The following is a 17,357-nucleotide window of genomic DNA, read 5'->3' on the forward strand; positions in this document are numbered from 1 at the left end:
TACTATTCTATGAAAAAAACCCAACCACGATTGTGCATTTTTGAGGCTCTGAAAAAGAAAATAAAAAACCAGCAGTGAAAGAAAAGAGGTAGCGATCAAAGTGGGGATGGGGAGACAAGTTATGTTCTGCCACAAAGGACGCTGGCATTGCGACTGGAGGACCGATAGGGAAGGAGGGGGAGAACATGCCATGGTGAGACTATTTGTCTGTTGGGTGCACCATGGCTTTTTCCGAGGACAACCCACATTGCAAACCTTGTTCACAGGGTCACTTACTGTGATATACGAACTTTGTCACAAGCCTTGTCTACACCAGCCGTTTATTCCAGAACAATATCAGAGTCGTCCCTACCGGGTCACTTATTGCACAGCGGATCCTGCTGTGATCTTGAGTCCACCCCTCAGTTATTCTGGGATATCCCTGACTGGATTTGCCACATTTCCCCCACCCCTTTCTCAACAATCCTGAGGTCCATGACTAGTGTGCCCCCCCTCCCATGAAGTTGTTGCTATTCATCCTGAGTTCATGACTCAAGTGAACAGCCAACCAGATGTGAGGGGTTGGCTGTGTGGGAGTGAGTTGTGCGGGAGTGGACCAATGTATCTCTGCGCAGGAGCGCATATTCAACACAGTTCATACCCCCCAGGTGTTGTTGCGCATTTGCGCTCATGCGCATGCCTCACGTCAAAAAACCCTGTGCCCCATACGCATCCCCCTAGCTCCACCCACTTCTACCAATATACATGTGCAAGCACCATAAGGGGACATGTGCTCCCGCAACGGCACTCCTGTAACTGCGGGAAAGATCAGTTCTGTGTGCCCCGTGAGCGCAGATCGTGGAAGCGGGAAAATTTGGAAGAGGCCCTCTTCCATTGCGAAAGGGCTGCAGGTGTAGATTAGCCCACTGACTGGGTTTGCATGATCACTGGAATCCATGGTGGCTTATTTAAGCCACAGTGAGTTGTGGCATGTGCTGCCTGCCCTTTTGACTATTCAAGCTACAGGTGAGGGTGGCTTTTGTGAAAGTTAAACAACTTCTGTTAAACAACCCTTGCACAATCCATGGGCTCTTGTAGGATTATGTGAGAGTTGTTTAAGCCACCCTCGCCAAGTTAGCTTGCCACAATAAGCCATGGTGCCTGCCTATTCAAAATAGCCACTGGCACATGCCACAACATACCATGGTTTAAATAAGCCATGTTGGGCTGTTGTGGTCATGCGAACTGGCCCAGTGACTGGCTCAAGGACACCCAGTAAACTTTATGACTGAGTGTCATCAGAAAAATGTTTTATTGCATGCTCATTATCGGCCACTCAGTTTTTTTGCAGATCCTTTTGATGGAGCTGTCTGCCGTCTGCCTCCCTCAGGTCTCATGCTCTTTCTGCTCTATTTTCCATGACAAAATAAGATCCGGTAAATCCAATTGGGTTTTTTTAAGGTGAAATTTGCCACCATTTCCTGCTGTGTGCAGGAAAAGCAGCATGTTAAAAATGCCCACTGAATGGGCCACATGGTCTTTGCTGCTTCCTCTTCCTTCCCCATGTGAAGGAAGACGAAGCGGCTCGTCCCATTGCGGGATAGAAAAGCAATAGTAGGGAAATGCGATTTCCTCCTGTCTGATGACGCTCCGAGTGCCTACTATTGGTCAGCAAACTGGCTTCATAGGAACATCTTGCCCTGATGGGACAGGGAAGAAAAAAACAAGCCATCCCAGAAGGACAATAGATGCAGTGCAAGCCTGAATTCAGTTAATATATTCCCATCCATCTCAGCAACAGAATCAAGATCACCATCATGCTTTATTTATTTTAAAAAATGCCCTCTTTTCCCCCTCTCCCAATCCCTTTCCTCAAATATTTTTAGATTCCGAGCCAGAATCTTATAAGCTGCTTGGGAAGTCTTTTGACTAAAGAGCAGGATAGAAATGTTTTGAATAATATATATTACATTGGATAATAATGTCCAGAAACCAACTTTGCCTCTTTCCAGCCGCACTCCCTCCACTGCCTAACAAACTCTGTATTTGCCTGAGAGTTTGTCATTTACAGTTTTGGTAAATTGGGAAAACCATTACCTTTCAACAAGTCTGTGTGAACTGCACATGTGCTTGCTATTATGGCACGTCCCCTTAGATGGCTTCCACACAGAACCCAGGAGTGTAGTACACTATAATAGCTTTATTAAAAAAACAAACCTAGTAATGATTGTATTGTTCCTTGATTGGACCTTTCATTCTACAGATTCATGAACTGGCCTTTCATTTCAGCACCATTTTCTGGTGCCCAAGGATAATTGATTTCAAGGTTTTAAAACGTCTACATAGAAGCATCAATTAATCTATTTTCAGTTATTTAAAAGAGTACTTAAATACTTGATAATATTGAAATCCACAGAAGGCAATGTCTTTATGAATAATGAACAAGCTTTCATATTCTCCAGGTGAAGAGTTCTGAAGAAAGTGAAAGCTTGCTCACTATTTTGTAACATTTAATTGGTCGTAATAAAAATATTGCTTTGGATTTTGAGGTGAGGTCTGACCAGCACAAAGTAGAGTGGAGCTATTACGTCCTGTGATTATGAAACTATACCTGCAGGTTTGATAAGCCATTCCCCCTGCCCCCTCAGGCCCAGGACTGAACACTGCTAACCTCAGCTCATTTCTGCAATTCCAAGCTATCTGCCTGTACACTTGATTAGTGACCGGTCCCTCCTTCCACCTCCTACAAATGTTTTTTTTTATTATTATTACATTGCTAAGCTTTTTGTGTAGTCACACTGGCTTTGTCTGTGGTGTTCCATTTTTCCTCATTGGGATTGTTTCTCATTGTGCCTTTAGGATCTTTTTTTAGGAAGTTCCATTCCTCTTGAACTCATCTTTCTGTTAGGTTTTCCTGGTATTGAATTGTACTTATCATTGAGCTGAGTTTATTAAAATCACCGTTCCTGAAAATCTAGAACTCAAGCATTACATGGTCATTTCCTCCGATAGTTCTGTACTTCTACCTCATCAACTAACTCTTCCCTATTCTTCACAATCAAGGGCTCGTCCACACAGGAGCTTTGCACCTGCATTGCTTTAGAGTGGCAGCAGGTGATCTACATGATGCAGCTGCCACTCAGAAGCAATCCAGGGGCAAAGTCCCAAAACTCTGCTCTAAAAAAGTTGAGTACTTACTCCAACTTTTTAATTTTATTATTTATTATTGCATTTATATCCCACCTTTTTTCCTCTAAGGAACCAAAGGCGGCATACATAATCCTCCTCCTCTCCATTTTTATCCTCACAACAACAACCCAGTGAGTTAGGCTGGGCTGAGAGTCTGTGACTGGCCCAAAGTCACCCAGTGGGTTTCCATGGCCAAGTGGGCACTAGAACCCGGATCTCCTGACTCCCAGTCCAACACTCTAGCCACTATACCACACTGGCACAGACATTTTTTAGCTTGGAGCAAGGCTCTGTGCCTCTACGGGGCCTTGTTAAGAAAATAAAAATAGGGGGGGCTGGAAATCCCAGCAGGAGGGAGCACCCCATTCTTCCCCCTTGTTTCCCCCCTAGTTAGCTGTAAATGCGATCCTTCGCTTTTACAGCTTTTTTTGAAAAAAACACACACACTCAAGTTAGTCTCAATTTAAAAAAATAATCTACCCTTCAAGGAGGGGGCGCCGATGCTCCCAGGCGCCCCTGGACCAGCTGCGTGAGTGCTCACATGGGTGGGTGCAGCAGTGGGAAAGACCGCAACTGCGCTCCTCCTGATGTAGATGTTGGAAGGAGCATCAATGTGGCTGCATCCGCCACCAGGTGCAGCATTAGCAACATCGTGAAGATGAGGGCCAAGTCATGAATGGCTGATTACCTCGTTCCTTCCTCCACCCTATGAAGGAGAAAGTTGCCAGCAAGGTAAGTCAGGGATTTCCTGGAAATGCCGTGCTTGGGAAAGTTTGTTTCCCAATATTTATCAATGTAATTAAAGTCCCCCGTCACTACTATTGTTTTGCTGACATATCTACAATTTGCTTTTGGAAAGCATCATCTACATAGAATCATAGAACAGCAGAGTTGGAACGGGCCTACAAGGCCATCGAGTCCAACCCCCTGCTCAATGCAGGAATCCACCCTAAAGCATCCCTGACAGATGCTTGTCCAGCTGCCTCTTGAAGGCCTCTAATGTGGGAGAGCCCACAACTTCACCAGGCAATTGATTCCATTGTTGTACTGCTCTAACAGTCAGGAAGTTTTTCCTGATGTCCATCTGGAATCTGGCTTCCTTTAACTTGAGCCCGTTATTCCGTGTCCTGCACTCTGAGAGGATCGAGAAGAGATCCTGGCCCTCCTCTGTGTGACAACCTTTTAAGTATTTGAAGAGTGCTATCATGTCTCCCCTCCATCTTCTCTTCTCCAGGCTAAACATGCCCAGTTCTTTCAGTCTCTCTTCATAGGGCTTTGATTCCAGACCCCTGATCATCCTGGTTGCCCTTCTCTGAACACGCTCCAGCTTGTCTGCATCCTTCTTGAATTGTGGAGCCCAGAACTGGACGCAATACTCTAGAAGAGGCCTAACCAGGGCCGAATAGAGAGGAACCAGTACCTCACGTGATTTGGAAGCTATACTTCTATTAATGCAGCCCAAAATAGCATTGGCCTTTCTTGCAGCCATATCACACTGTTGGCTCATATTCAGCTTGCGATCTACAACAATTCCAAGATCCTTCTCGTTTGTAGTATTGCTGAGCCAAGTGTCCCTCATCTTGTAACTGTGCATTTGGTTTCTATTCCCTAAAGGTAGAACTTGGCATTTATCCCTATTAAATTTCATCCTGTTTTTTCAGTCCAGCACTCCAGCCTATCAAGATCACTTTGAAGTTTGTTTCTGTCTTCCAGGGTATTAGCTATCCCACCCAATTTTGTGTCATCTGCAAATTTGATCAGCGTTCCCTGCACCTCCTCGTCCAAATCATTAATAAAAATGTTGACGAGCACTGGGCCCAGGACTGATCCCTGCTCGTTGCCTCTCCCCAGTTTGAGAAGGATCCATTGATCCCACTGCGATCAGCAGGGCTCAGTCTCAGGTCAGTGTGCAGAGAAGCACAGTTCATTCAACTAAGAATTCTTGATGGACAAGAAAATAAGCATGATTACTCAATACTAAACTAGGGAAATTGTTGTGATCTAGTTAAAATAGGGAAGGGAGGAATCTGGTCAAAGGGGCTTATGGGTTTCATTTAAAAGTAACACCTTTCCAGCACTAGCTGTCTGCCAAACGGATGCCCTTTTAAGAAGCCAATATCCTAAACGCTGAAAACCAAGCTTGTCATCCCCAGCCCTACTCCTGTTTGCTATCGCGAACCCTCCATCCCCACAGTTTGGCAAAATTCCTACAAAACTGTCTGCCCTGTTTTCAGTGAGCATGGGAAAAGGAAGCCGGTTTTGGCTCCTCTCGCCACACAGCCCTCCTCTCTCTGTCCCTCCACACACACACTCCCAACACACAAGCTGCCTCCTCTCCTGGATACTCCCCAGAGCACCACTTGTTCGCCACATCAAATGTTGTTGTTAGGGAGCAGCAATGGCTAAAACAGGTGTGCTAGGGTGGCAGACGTGTGCAGCCCTTCCAAGGACCCTAAGGCGACTGCTGCAGCCGCTACGAACCTATCCACAGTGGCGTATGGCCATGGGCTTGGGGGCGAGTAATGCTGCTTGAAGTTAGGTGGGAGGTAGGGGAGGAGCAGCACCAGGGCACACATCTTTGCTGTGCTCGCTCTCCTTCATCTCACTGCACAGCTCACAGCCCTTCTCCGCCTTCAGGATGGCACCTCTGCAGTTTTTCTTCTAAACGTAAAGCTTCATCACATCTAGTCAAATGCACGGCTCCTGTCGCTTCTTCTGTCGCCACTCCCACGTCGCTTCCCAAAAACAGGAAGTAATTTGCCCCATTCAGTCCGGTAGGAGAGAGCAGCAACCAGACTTAATGAGGGGTTTTTTTGCGGCACAATCGCTGGTCGGATGGAGCTTTTAGTTGCCATGCAGAAGGCGAGGGGAGGGGAGGGGAAGCATTGCAGCATGTGGGAAGGCAGGCAAACCCTTCCCTCCCAAAGCTGCAATTCCCTTTGAGAATTGCTATGACAATTAGAGAAAAAAACCTTCCCTTGGCACCATTGGACACTTAGATCTTTGGGGAATATATCCAGGGCCATGGGAAACAGATTCAGGACTGGGGCCCAATGGGCCCAGGCCTAGCAATGCCCTCATGTCAGCTCTTAAGTTCATGTACATGACATGCTTTGAATACTTCAAAGCACAATGTACATGTTAGGCATTATTTTTGAGCTTAGGACCAAGAGCTGGTTGAACTTCCCCACCATCCAACCTGAATGCAACGTTGACTTCCTTCTCACAACCAAGCCCTGAATAGGGCAGCCTGGTCAACAAGTAATAATATTTCAACACCAGAACAAATTTGTTTATTTCTACTAAAATGGTACTTTGCCATCTTTTTCAAGTAGAGCTCCCCTTAAATAATTTGAAGAAGGCATTTGACTACAGAACAATTTGCAAATGAAACATGTAAACACTCTGAAACAGTCAGATACAATAAGACAGGCAGCGCTGCTATCTATCTCAGGGCAGACAGATGGAGATTAGCTGGGAGCAAAGTTGTCTCCAGATCAGATCTGTGGCTTGGCAAGTGCAAAGCTATACATTGATTTGGTCTTCAAATGCAGCCATTTTCCTTGCATCATAGCAAGAAGACTTTCGTTAGTGCAGCTGTAGCTTCTGGCTTAAAATGTGCTAGGGGGATTCCACACGTCTTACTGAGGGCGCTTCCATGCGCCCCCAGTGTGACCCCAAAGCGATCGTGTAGCTTACCTGGAGAAGAGACGAGGAAGAGGCGTCCTTGCCGCCGCCGCCGCCACCCACCTACTTCCTCGCCGGCCGGCTCGGAGAGCTCGGCAGAAGAAGGCGGTGTGGAAAGCGGAAGAAGCTCTCCACCCCTTCTTCCGCTGAGCTCTCCGACCCGGCCGGCGAGGAAGTAGGTGGGTGGCGGCGGCGGCGGCAAGGACGCCTCTTCCTCGTCTCTTCTCCAGGTAAGCTACACGATCGCTTTGGGGTCACACTGGGGGCGCATGGAAGCGCCCTCAGTACGACGTGTGGAAGGCCCCCTAGAAACATCTGGTCCTCCAGCTATTGTGTGCTATTGCTAAGCCCACAGTATGCTATTGCTAAGCCCACTTTTGTAAACCGCCCAGAGAGCTTCAGCAATGGGGCGGTATATAAATGTAACAAATAAATAAATAAAATAAGAGGAAGCTCAGACAGCAAACACAGGATAGTGGTAGCAAAATATTTGGAAAGGGTGGACCAGGGGGCACCTGAATGAGCTGATCCAACATGTCAGAAGTTCAGAAAGCATAAACAATCCTCTGCATCTCACATTTCATCTTAAAATAATAAAGTCTTCTGAGCTTTTGTCTCAAAAAGGTGCAATCTTGAAATTACATTCCAGGTCTACCAGTAACCAGACCTTCCTTCTCTCGCTCTCTCCATCCTCAAAGCCAGTGCCAGGGGGCTGCCTGGACAAGGGGAAAGCCCCAGGGTCAATCCGCATCGGCCATTGCGGAGCCATCCCAGGGCTTTCCCCTGAAGCTTCGAATTTTAGAAGTTGGAGACTTACCCCGACCTTTTTCTCTTGGAGCGAGGTGGTGACTGCCATCTGTTTCAGAGGCATGTCTGGGCAGATGGTCAACCCTGATTGGTTGTCACCTGCCTGGACGGGGGAAAGGGGGCAGGCCAGTGAGCTGAATGGCCACTGGCCCACCTCTGCACTTCTCTGGCATGGGGAGAAGCTGAAAAAAGGTTAAAAAAAACCCACTGGAACACAAGGAGGCGCAAGCTGAATGGCTGCCTCCACACCTCCTCTGGAAAAAAGGGTATAAACCAAACAAACTGGAGGGACTGAGGAGGCACGGGCGCCACTCCTCCTCGCCGGAAAACCCTGCGCTCATTCCTTTGAGTGGGGATAATGCGAAAGAGTGTGAACACAGGGCTTTGCGGACACACAGCACCAATGCGCCGTCAAGACGGGCCTCAGATCAGGGCAACATGGGGGTTTCTTTCCCTGTCAAGCCACCTTGTCAAGATGTTTGGCCCTCTGTTGGTCCAATGTAAGAGTGCAAGTGTGAACTGTGCATGTGTCTTTGATTGTCCTTTTCATTTTCAAGGAGGCTGGCCATCTTTCCTTGCTACCTGGCAGCTGCCCATTACGCTTATAACTGTATCCAAGTGCACAGGAATATTGTCTTGGTGTGCCTCTTATTCCTAGCCATTTGACAACATACTATTGCATCACCCCACATGGCCACTCTAATTTGCTCCTCCACCTTTCAATTTTGTATTGGCTTGAGACAAGTTGTGTTCATATTTATATGTACATGTGCATTTATAATAAAGAAATGTATCCCATGCATGTATAAACGCCATCTTCTAAGATGTACTCACTGCTCCCCCTCCCCACAAGAACAATGAATTCATACCAAAGGATTAGGAGTATTACCAATATCTGGATGGCAAAAGCACTTCCAGTGTCAGGAAAGTATACACAATGCAGGCATCTACTTTGCCATAGCTAAAGAATGTAGTCAGTGTTTCTTGGTTTATGTCGTGGCTGTTCTTCCAGGGGGCTGTGTATAGGCAACAAATGTCTGGGGTGGTGGTGCAGCTTCAATTACACAAAGCAGCAGCTACCATATAGCCACCCCGGGACTTCCCCTGAAGCTCTGAAGCAAGAAAGTTGGGGCCTTACCCCGACTGTTTTGTACAGAGTGCGGTGAGGACGGCACATCCACAGTCTGTCACCACTACGAGGTCACGGTAAAGGTGTGGCTGGGCAGGTGGCAAGCCCTGATTGTCTGCCGTCCACCCACACAGAGGGGAAGGGGCAGGCCCACCTGCCTGAAATGTGCATTTTGCTGCTGTGTGGGGATTAGCCAGCGCTCCCCCACAGCAGTGAAAATGTGGGGTTTCAATTATCGCAGCAGCAACCAGGCACCAAAAAGACAGCCCCCAGCTGTCAAAGTCAAGATCAATTACAGAGACTCCTATAGAATAAAAAGCTTCTGAGTGCTAATGCTGCGAATACTGGGGCATTCTAGTAGAAGACAGACTTTGTATATGTGAATCATCTGAAGTAGAAGATCTGGCCCACGATTTACTGGAATGTCGGTTATATTCCAGTTGTAGGGAACATTATTTGTCTCCATTTCTTGGGTGTATGAAATTTTATTAAAAGGAATATACTTTTATCTTTTTAAATATTTTATTACCTCAATTTTTGACTTTTTGGGCCCAGATTCATGTACTTATTGTTTGTTTTTAACATATTTATTGTGTGTGAAATGGTCTGACTTATTCAGTAAACTTTATTTTGATTTGAGTGCTAAGAAGAAATAATATGCAGAGCAACACTGAAGATAAAACCAAAGCATCCTTCTCGGCTTAATGGCACTCTGACTGCCTCCAGAGCCAAAGACTAAAGGTCACAGAGAGGTGGCCGTAGTCACTTTTATGGGGTGTAAGAAAACAACTTCAGTTACAAATAAGGAGGCAGGTAAGAATCAGCCCACTTCAGAATCCCAGGTACAAAAGGTAATGTCTGAAATGAGAACTCATAGAAATCGACCACTTCAGTTCTATTAGCCCCCCTCTGATATTGCTTGGTGAGGCTTCTACCATCTATTCTATTTTATCAGGTTATAAATACAGAAATCATTAAGAACCCAGGAGAACTGTGAAGGTATGAAGACACGGCTGCACAAAATCTCACTACAAGACCTGAGGCACTTGGAGGCTAAGAGGGTGGATTTTGCTTCTCCATCCAGAAACAAGAAGGGCACTCCCCCAAGATCTACATCCAAACAAAAAACAGCTAAATCTGTCAGTGCTGCAGACATCATCTCTTCCTGCCTCCCTCCCACCTGCAACCTTAAGGGAGGTCACAGCTCAGAAATCAAAGCAGGAGACAAAAGTCCATTGTGCATCTATGAATGGGAGCAGCTACAGGGAACCTCTGGGCTACAAATCAATGTTCCCTAGGGAAGAGGGGTTGAACTTCTTTCAGACTGAGGGCCTAATTCCATTCTGGAGAAGTTCGGGGGGGGGCACACTCCAGTGGTGGGCAAGGCTGAAGGCACAGGGGCAAGGCCAAAATACCAGACATACCAGCCTATTTTAACTTGCCACAGTAACAAAGCCTTAGGAGAGGCCTTTCAACCTTTTAGAATTGGGGGGGGGGGGGGGAGTACACAAAAGCTGGGAAACCACCTGGTCAGGAGAAAGGGGTGAGGCCCTCTGGGGAACCATGGAGGGCTGTACTGGGACCCTGGGCCTGGGATTCTGCTCTCCTGCCCTAGGGAACCCCCCGCTTTTGGAAAACATGATTCTATTATCATTGATCTTTGGAGTGCTTCCGCGTTGCATGAGAAATTGCCCGTGCAACAGAGACTTGATCCAGAGAAAGGTGAGGGGTATGTGCTCCACGTGCCTCCAAGCATAAGCTGCTGAAGGTTCTGCATACCTCTCATCTTTCCTGTCAGGGAAGGTGAGGGCAGCTACTGCTTCAGGGCAGGCAGAGCACCTCAAAGCACTGGCTCATGAGGAACCTTGCTCCACATGCCCCTCGCCTTTCCCAAAGGCAGGAACATGCAGGGTAGGCTTCCTAAATGTGTGTGTGTATGGGTGTAGAACGTACGTGTTTAAATGTTTTGTTTTTTTAAAAAAATATAGGGGGATGAGAATATATTTAAAAATGAAGAGCCTCTTTCTAGCTTTCTTGTCCTTTCCTAAGCCAGTTCTGCCTAATGTGCAGCATGAGAAGTACTGAAAAACACAAAAAGTAGGAGAGGTATACAAAGGGATGAACAACCACAGGGAGTTGGTGACAACACAGAATAAAGATAGACGAAGTTGCTACCTTGATACATATCCACAGAGCTTCCAGTAAATTCCCAGGGGCGACAGCAAAAGCAGATGGGAAAAATGCATAAAATGCTGAGAAACTTTGAGCTGGCAGGACCAGTTATGAAACCCCAGAAGTGTCAAGGTTTGTACCAGATCAAGGCATTAATTTCACCCCCTAAAATCTTATTTGAATTAGTTCAGGGAAATGACACTATGGAAAGCCTCCCAGGAGGAATCACATTGGACAACACCACAGTCTTCTGAGACACATGGCATCAATACAAGCAGAACGAAATCCTTTGTAGAGGTACCTGCTTAGCTAACAGATGATGCTGGGAAAACCTGACACTGTTGGTATCAAATCTATTCTTAAGAGACTTTTAGCTGCAAAGAATCCCACCTCCTATGCCTCGACTAGTTATAATTTAGTTATGAGCGTCCCTGAAATGGATCTGAATCGCAAACAACCCATTCAGTGTGTCCAACCCCACACTGCCTTTAAAAATGAGGTTTCTCTCTCTAGGAGTATTTTAGAAATAACTCTAGCTTTCTACCACAAGCTCACACATCCAGTTAACTCTAGTCTTGTGCCCAGTAGAAAGGGCTCCTCTTATTACAAAGAATACCTAGAAACTCCAAGTGAAATCAAAATGATCATTGGTCCAGCCACAGCTTCTACAAAAGCAATGAGCTAAAACAGCTTTGCCACATATCCCTGTGCTTAGGACAGCAATCCTATTCATGAAGCAAGAGAGTTTTTTAATCTATTTCTAATGACATTATTAAGAGTCCTTTTAGAGGAAGCCCTACTGGCTCAGATCTACTGTGTGAAAGCACAGAATGCTGGCTGGGATTTGCAGTCTCGTTCCTCTATATCAGGAAAAGCAACTTCTTCTGCTTCTTTGACAAGGAAGAGCTCCAATGATGCTTCATCAACAACAGCTCTCCACAACACTATTCGGTGCTTAGTGCCTGACTTCAAGTTAACCAGCAAAACTGCTTTGAGACTCAATTTTTTTCACACTGAAAACTTCTTTGCTTTCAATCTCAGACATCCATTTCATAGTAAACCAAAGGAGAAAGGGAGGCAGATTTCATATGCAGCAAAATAAAAACATCTGGGCCTTTCCTACAAATCACAAAATGGGAAAGAGGACACAGATGGATTCCATCTCTGGAAAACACTCAAGCAAAGCCAGGCAGCTTTGGGTCCATGCATCTTTCCTGACTGATGCTGCAAACTAAAGCACAGTTTGGTAAAGATATCCCCGCTTATAGGCACTCAGTGGATAAAATGTAGCCACAACAAACTTGCCATCGAATCTCTTCCCAGTCAATGCTCGCTGGGCAGCTTTGGAATCACCAGCATTTGCATACTCAACAAAGACCTGAAAAGAAACAGGAGGAATGTTAATCTCCTTTGTACTGTTTACAGAATCACCTATTCCAGAATGGGAGGGAAGAGGGAAATGCTTGATGGACACCCCGCTAGCAAGTGGTGTGGCTCTGACTCCATGTCTTTGCGTACCCTGCAGTGAAGAAACTGCTACCCTCACTTTCTGCAGGTACTTGGTCAACCTGTCCTTCTGGAACTAGAGGCTGATAGAGGGTGGTTCCCACCTTGAGCCGCTTGAGGCTCAGACCTGGTTGTGATGAGAAAACTCAGCAGCACCAAGCAGAGAGGGGCTTGCCCTTTCAGTAAGCACAAGGCAAAAGTCAGAAACCTTGGATCTTCCTTCTTTTTCAAGTTATGTGATTTTTTTTCTTAATGAAAAATGTTTGGAAGATGCAGCTGTCACATGCTGGAAAGCATTAAGAAACAAAAGATATTAAATATAGTATATACATTTATTTAATAACAAAAGACTGTAACACAATTTCATGCTGCTGTAATCTATTAAGAATCATAGAGTTAGAAATTACCACAAAGATCACAGAGAAAGGATCAGGCATTGCACTGATCAGATCTTTTGCACTGATCTTCCCAACTTTTTTGTTAATATTCATTATGTCATAGAATAGTAGAGTTGGAAGGGGCCTATTAATTTATTTTATTTATTTATTTATTTATTACATTTCTATACCGCCCAATAGCCGGAGTTCTCCTATAAGGCCAACAAGTCCAACCCCCTGCTCAATGCAGGAATCCACCCTAAAGCATACCTTACAGATGGTTGTCCATCTCCCTCTTGAAGGTTTCTAGTGCGGGAGAGCCCACAACCTCCCTACGTAACTGGTTCCATTGTCATACTGCTCTAACAGTCAGGAAGTTTTTCCTGATGTCCAGCTGGAATCTGGCTTCCTGTAACTTGAGCCCGTTATTCTGTGTCCTGCACTCTGGGACGATTGAGAAGAGATCCTGGCCCTCCTCTGCACGACAACCTTTTAAGTATTTGAAGAGTGCTATCATGTCTTCTCTCAATCTTCTCTTCTCCAGGCCAAACATGCCCAGTTCTTTCAGTCTCTCTTCAAAGGGCTTTGTTTCCAGACCTCTGATCATCCTGGTTGCCCTTCTCTGAACACGCTCCAGCTTGTCTGCGTCCTTCTTGAATTGTGGAGCCCAGAACTGGATGCAATACTCTAGATGAGGCCTAATCAGGGCCGAATAGAGTGGAACCAGTACCTCATGCAATTTGGAAGCTATACTTCTCTTAATGCTGCCCAAAAGAGCATTTGCCTTTCTTGCAGCTATACGCACTGTTGGCTCATATTCAGCTTGTGATCTACAACAATTCCAAGATCCTTCTCGTTTGTAGTATTGCTGAGCCATGTATACCCCATCTTGAAACTGTGCCTTTGGTTTCTATTTCCTAAATGTAGAACTTGGCATTTATCCCTATTAAATTTCATCCTGTTGTTTTCAGCCCAGCACTCCAGCCTATCAAGATCACTTTGAAGTTTGTTTCTGTCTTCCAGGGTATTAGCTATCCCACCCAATTTGGTGTCATCTGCAAATTTGATAAGCGTTCCCTGCACCTCCTCGTCCAAATCATTAATAAAAATGTTGAAGAGCACTGGGCCCAGGACTGAGCCCTGCAGTACCCCACTCGTTGCCTCCCCACAGTTTGAGAAGGTACCATTGATAAGTACTCTTTGAGTCTGATTCTGTAGCCAACTGTGAATCCACCTAATAGTTGTTCCATCTAGCCCACCTTTAGCTAGTTTGTTAATCAGAATATCATAGGGCACTTTGTCAAGAGCTTTGCTAAAGTAAAGATATATGACGTCCACAGCATTCTCACAGGTTACCTGAAGAAAAAATGAGATGAAATTAGTCTGACAGGATTTGTTCTTGACAAATCCATGTTGGTTTCGAATAATCACTGCATTGTTTTCAAGGTGTTTACAGATTGACTTCTTGATCATCTGCTCCAGAATTTTCCCAGGGATGGATGTCAGACTGACTGGTCTGTAGTTCCCAGGTTCCTCCTTTTTGCCCTTTTTGAAGATAGGGACAACGTTAGCCCTCCTCCGGTTGTCCAGCACCTCACCCATCTTCCATGATTTCGCAAAGATAATAGTCAGTGGTTCTGAGAGTTCTTCCACTAGCTCCTTCATTACTCTGGAGTACAGTTCATCGGGCCCTGGAGATTTGAACTCATTCAAGGATATTAGGTGTTCCTTGACCGTTTGTTTATCAATCTCAAACTGCAATCTTGCCCCCTCAACTTCTGCTTCACTTTTTCCAAGGGGTTCATAGACTCGCTTTTGGGAGAAGACTGAGCCAAAGTAGGAATTGAGCATTTCAGCCTTTTCTTTGTCATCTGTTATCCATTTGCCATCCTCATTAAGCAGTTGAACCACCATTTCTTTCCTCTGTCTTTTACTACTCACGTATCTGAAGAAAGCCTTTTTATTGCTTTTAGCATCCCTCGCTAATCTCAGCTCATTCTCAGCTTTAGCCTTCCTGACACCATTTCGGCACTTCTGCGCCACCTGTCTGTACTCTTCTTTTGTAGCCTGGCCTTCCTTCCACTTCCTATATGTATCCTTTTTGTTTTCAGGTCATAGAATCATAGAACCATAGAATAGCAGAGTTGGAAGGGGCCTACAAGGCCATCGAGTCCAACCCCCTGCTCAATGCAGGAATCCACCCTAAAGCATCCCAGACAGATGGCTGTCCAGCTGCCTCTTGAATGCCTCTAGTGTGGGAGAGGCCACAACCTCCCTAGGTAACTGTGGGCATCTCGAAGCTTTTTGTGGAGCCACATTGGTTTCTTCTGTTGTCTTCTATCTTTTTTCCTTGTTGCAATTGTTTTAGGCAGCTACAGTAGCTGAAACATATCTAATCATATGTACCAATACATACAATTAGTTTCAAATCAAGATCATGCTGACCAGCCCCACTTTCCTATTTGCATACAAGCCTTTGTACATAGATCTCCTGTATGACACTGGAGTATACATATTAAATGATTTGGGTCTACAATTCTTCCAACTTCTCAACTCACAGACTTCAACTCACAGACTCCTCAACTCACAGACTTGCTAGACCTACCTTAGAATCCGTGTGGGAGGAGGGGCCAAGACTAGAAGTAGCGTGGACTGTAGGCCCCATCCACATGTGAGACGCGACAGGGCCGAGGGAAGCCCCGTCGCGTCCGCCATTTCCCCCCTGCCTTAAAGCAGCCGCAGGAGCACACCAACGGCCAAGGTAAGTTTTTTTTAAAAAAAAAATAGGGACCACTGCCCCCAATTCCCCCCACCACTTCCCCTGTCCCCAATTTCCCCCCCACAACTTCCCCTGCCCCCGATTCCCCCGTCCCCACCTGCTGTGTCCTCTGCTGCCGCCGCCTCCGCCAATGTCCCCAGCCGCCCTGTCCCGCTGCCGCCAGTGTCCCCAGCCGGCTTTTCCTGTTGTTGCCATGTCCAGCCTGTGATTCCTGCTCAGCAGGCATCACAGGCCGGACATTGCAACAGGGATCGCCATGTCCTGCAGGTCGGACATGGTGACAACAGGAAAAGCCGGATGGGGACAGTGGCGGCAGCAGTGGCAGCGGTACAGGGCAGCTGGGGATAGCGGCGGCGGCGGCAGCAGAGGACACAGCAGGTGGGGACAAGGGGGGATGGCGAGACATGCACGTGGGGACAGGGAGGGATCAGAGGCCAGGGGAGGTTGTGGGGGGGAATCGGGGGAAGGGGGGAGGCAGTGCTGCAGCCCGTCCGCCACTTTTCCCGGCTACTCGTGCATAAGTGCAGTAGCTGAAAAAAGCGGTGGAACGCCCATGGTCCCGGCCTCAGCCCAACCTGAGGCCAGGACCGCGGGAAGAACCGCGGTACAAGTGGTTCCTGTTAGCGCGGTGCCAGGGCGGCTCGAGTCCTGGCTGAGGCCGGGATCCCCTATGCATCATCTGGACGCACAGGGACGAACACGGGCCTCGCACCGCACTAACCCCTGGTCTAGCAACGGCTCTAGTATGACTCCATATAACACTTCCCTAACCTGGTGCCCTCCCATCAGCCCCAAACAGCATCACTAACAGTAAGGAATTATGGGAGCTGTAGTCCAAAACATCTGGAGGGTGCCAGGTTGGGGAAGGCTGTCCTATAATGACTTAGGGAATACATTCTACTTCTCAAATTTTCTTGTATCATTACAGTCCTCTTTGGTTCAAGTTTTTATTTTCTTGCCTTTCCTTTTGAGATTTTCTGAAGGGAGCCTTCCAAAGCTGAGCTGATTTCTAAAAGAATTAAGTTCATGTTAAGGCATTCTCCTTACTCATACTTTTATAAACAACCACCATTGGAAGTTGCATCTGGAGGCCTTTGATAACAACTTGCTGCCTCAGGTAACATAATTGATTTGTAATGCTGAAGTAAATTTATATTTATTTTTTTACAGCAACATGAACTTCTGATAGAACTCTCACTTACTGTAAGGGTTATCATGCATTTGGCAAAGTGAAAACAATGATATGGGTTGCCCTCATTTTATTTTTATTTTCTGTCCTGTTTTCATAGAATAGAAGAGTTGGAAGGGGCCTATAAGGCCACTGAGTCCAACCCCCTGCTCAATGTAGGAATCCACCTTATAGTATACCTGACAGATGGCTATCGTACTGCTCTGTCAGGAAGTTTTTCCTGATGTCCAGCTGGAATCTGTTTTCCTGTAACTTGAGCCCAATATTCCATGTCCTGCACTCTGGGATAATTGAGATCTTCTCTTCTCAAGGCTAAACATGCCCAGTTTTTTCAGTCTCTCCTCATAGGGCATTGTTTCCAGACCCCTTATTATCCTCTGAACCCCCTCCAGTTTATCTGAATTGTTCTTGAAGTGTGGTGCCCAGAACTGGATGCAATACTCAAGATGAGAACTAGACAGTGGCAAATAGAAGGGAACCAGTATCTCATGTGATTTGGAAGCTATGCTTCTATTAATGCAGCCCAAGATAGCATTTACTTTT

The 17,357-nt window shown here is 46.2% G+C and overlaps 1 protein-coding gene across 1 annotated transcript in view; it reads right to left on the bottom strand.

Moving 5' to 3' along the window:
- Nucleotides 1-12,020: 12,020 nt before the first annotated feature.
- The window catches only part of UHMK1 (U2AF homology motif kinase 1), a 65,162-nt gene continuing 59,825 nt past the window's right edge, over nt 12,021-17,357 (bottom strand). Inside the window, exon 8 of the mRNA XM_063129377.1 lies at nt 12,021-12,341. Within this exon, the coding sequence (XP_062985447.1) occupies nt 12,195-12,341 (147 nt within the window). The 3' untranslated portion in view covers nt 12,021-12,194. The remainder of the gene's footprint in view (nt 12,342-17,357) is intronic.

The sequence above is a fragment of the Elgaria multicarinata genome, chromosome 1 (genome assembly GCF_023053635.1).
Source record: "Elgaria multicarinata webbii isolate HBS135686 ecotype San Diego chromosome 1, rElgMul1.1.pri, whole genome shotgun sequence".
Taxonomy (NCBI): Eukaryota; Metazoa; Chordata; class Lepidosauria; order Squamata; family Anguidae; genus Elgaria; species Elgaria multicarinata.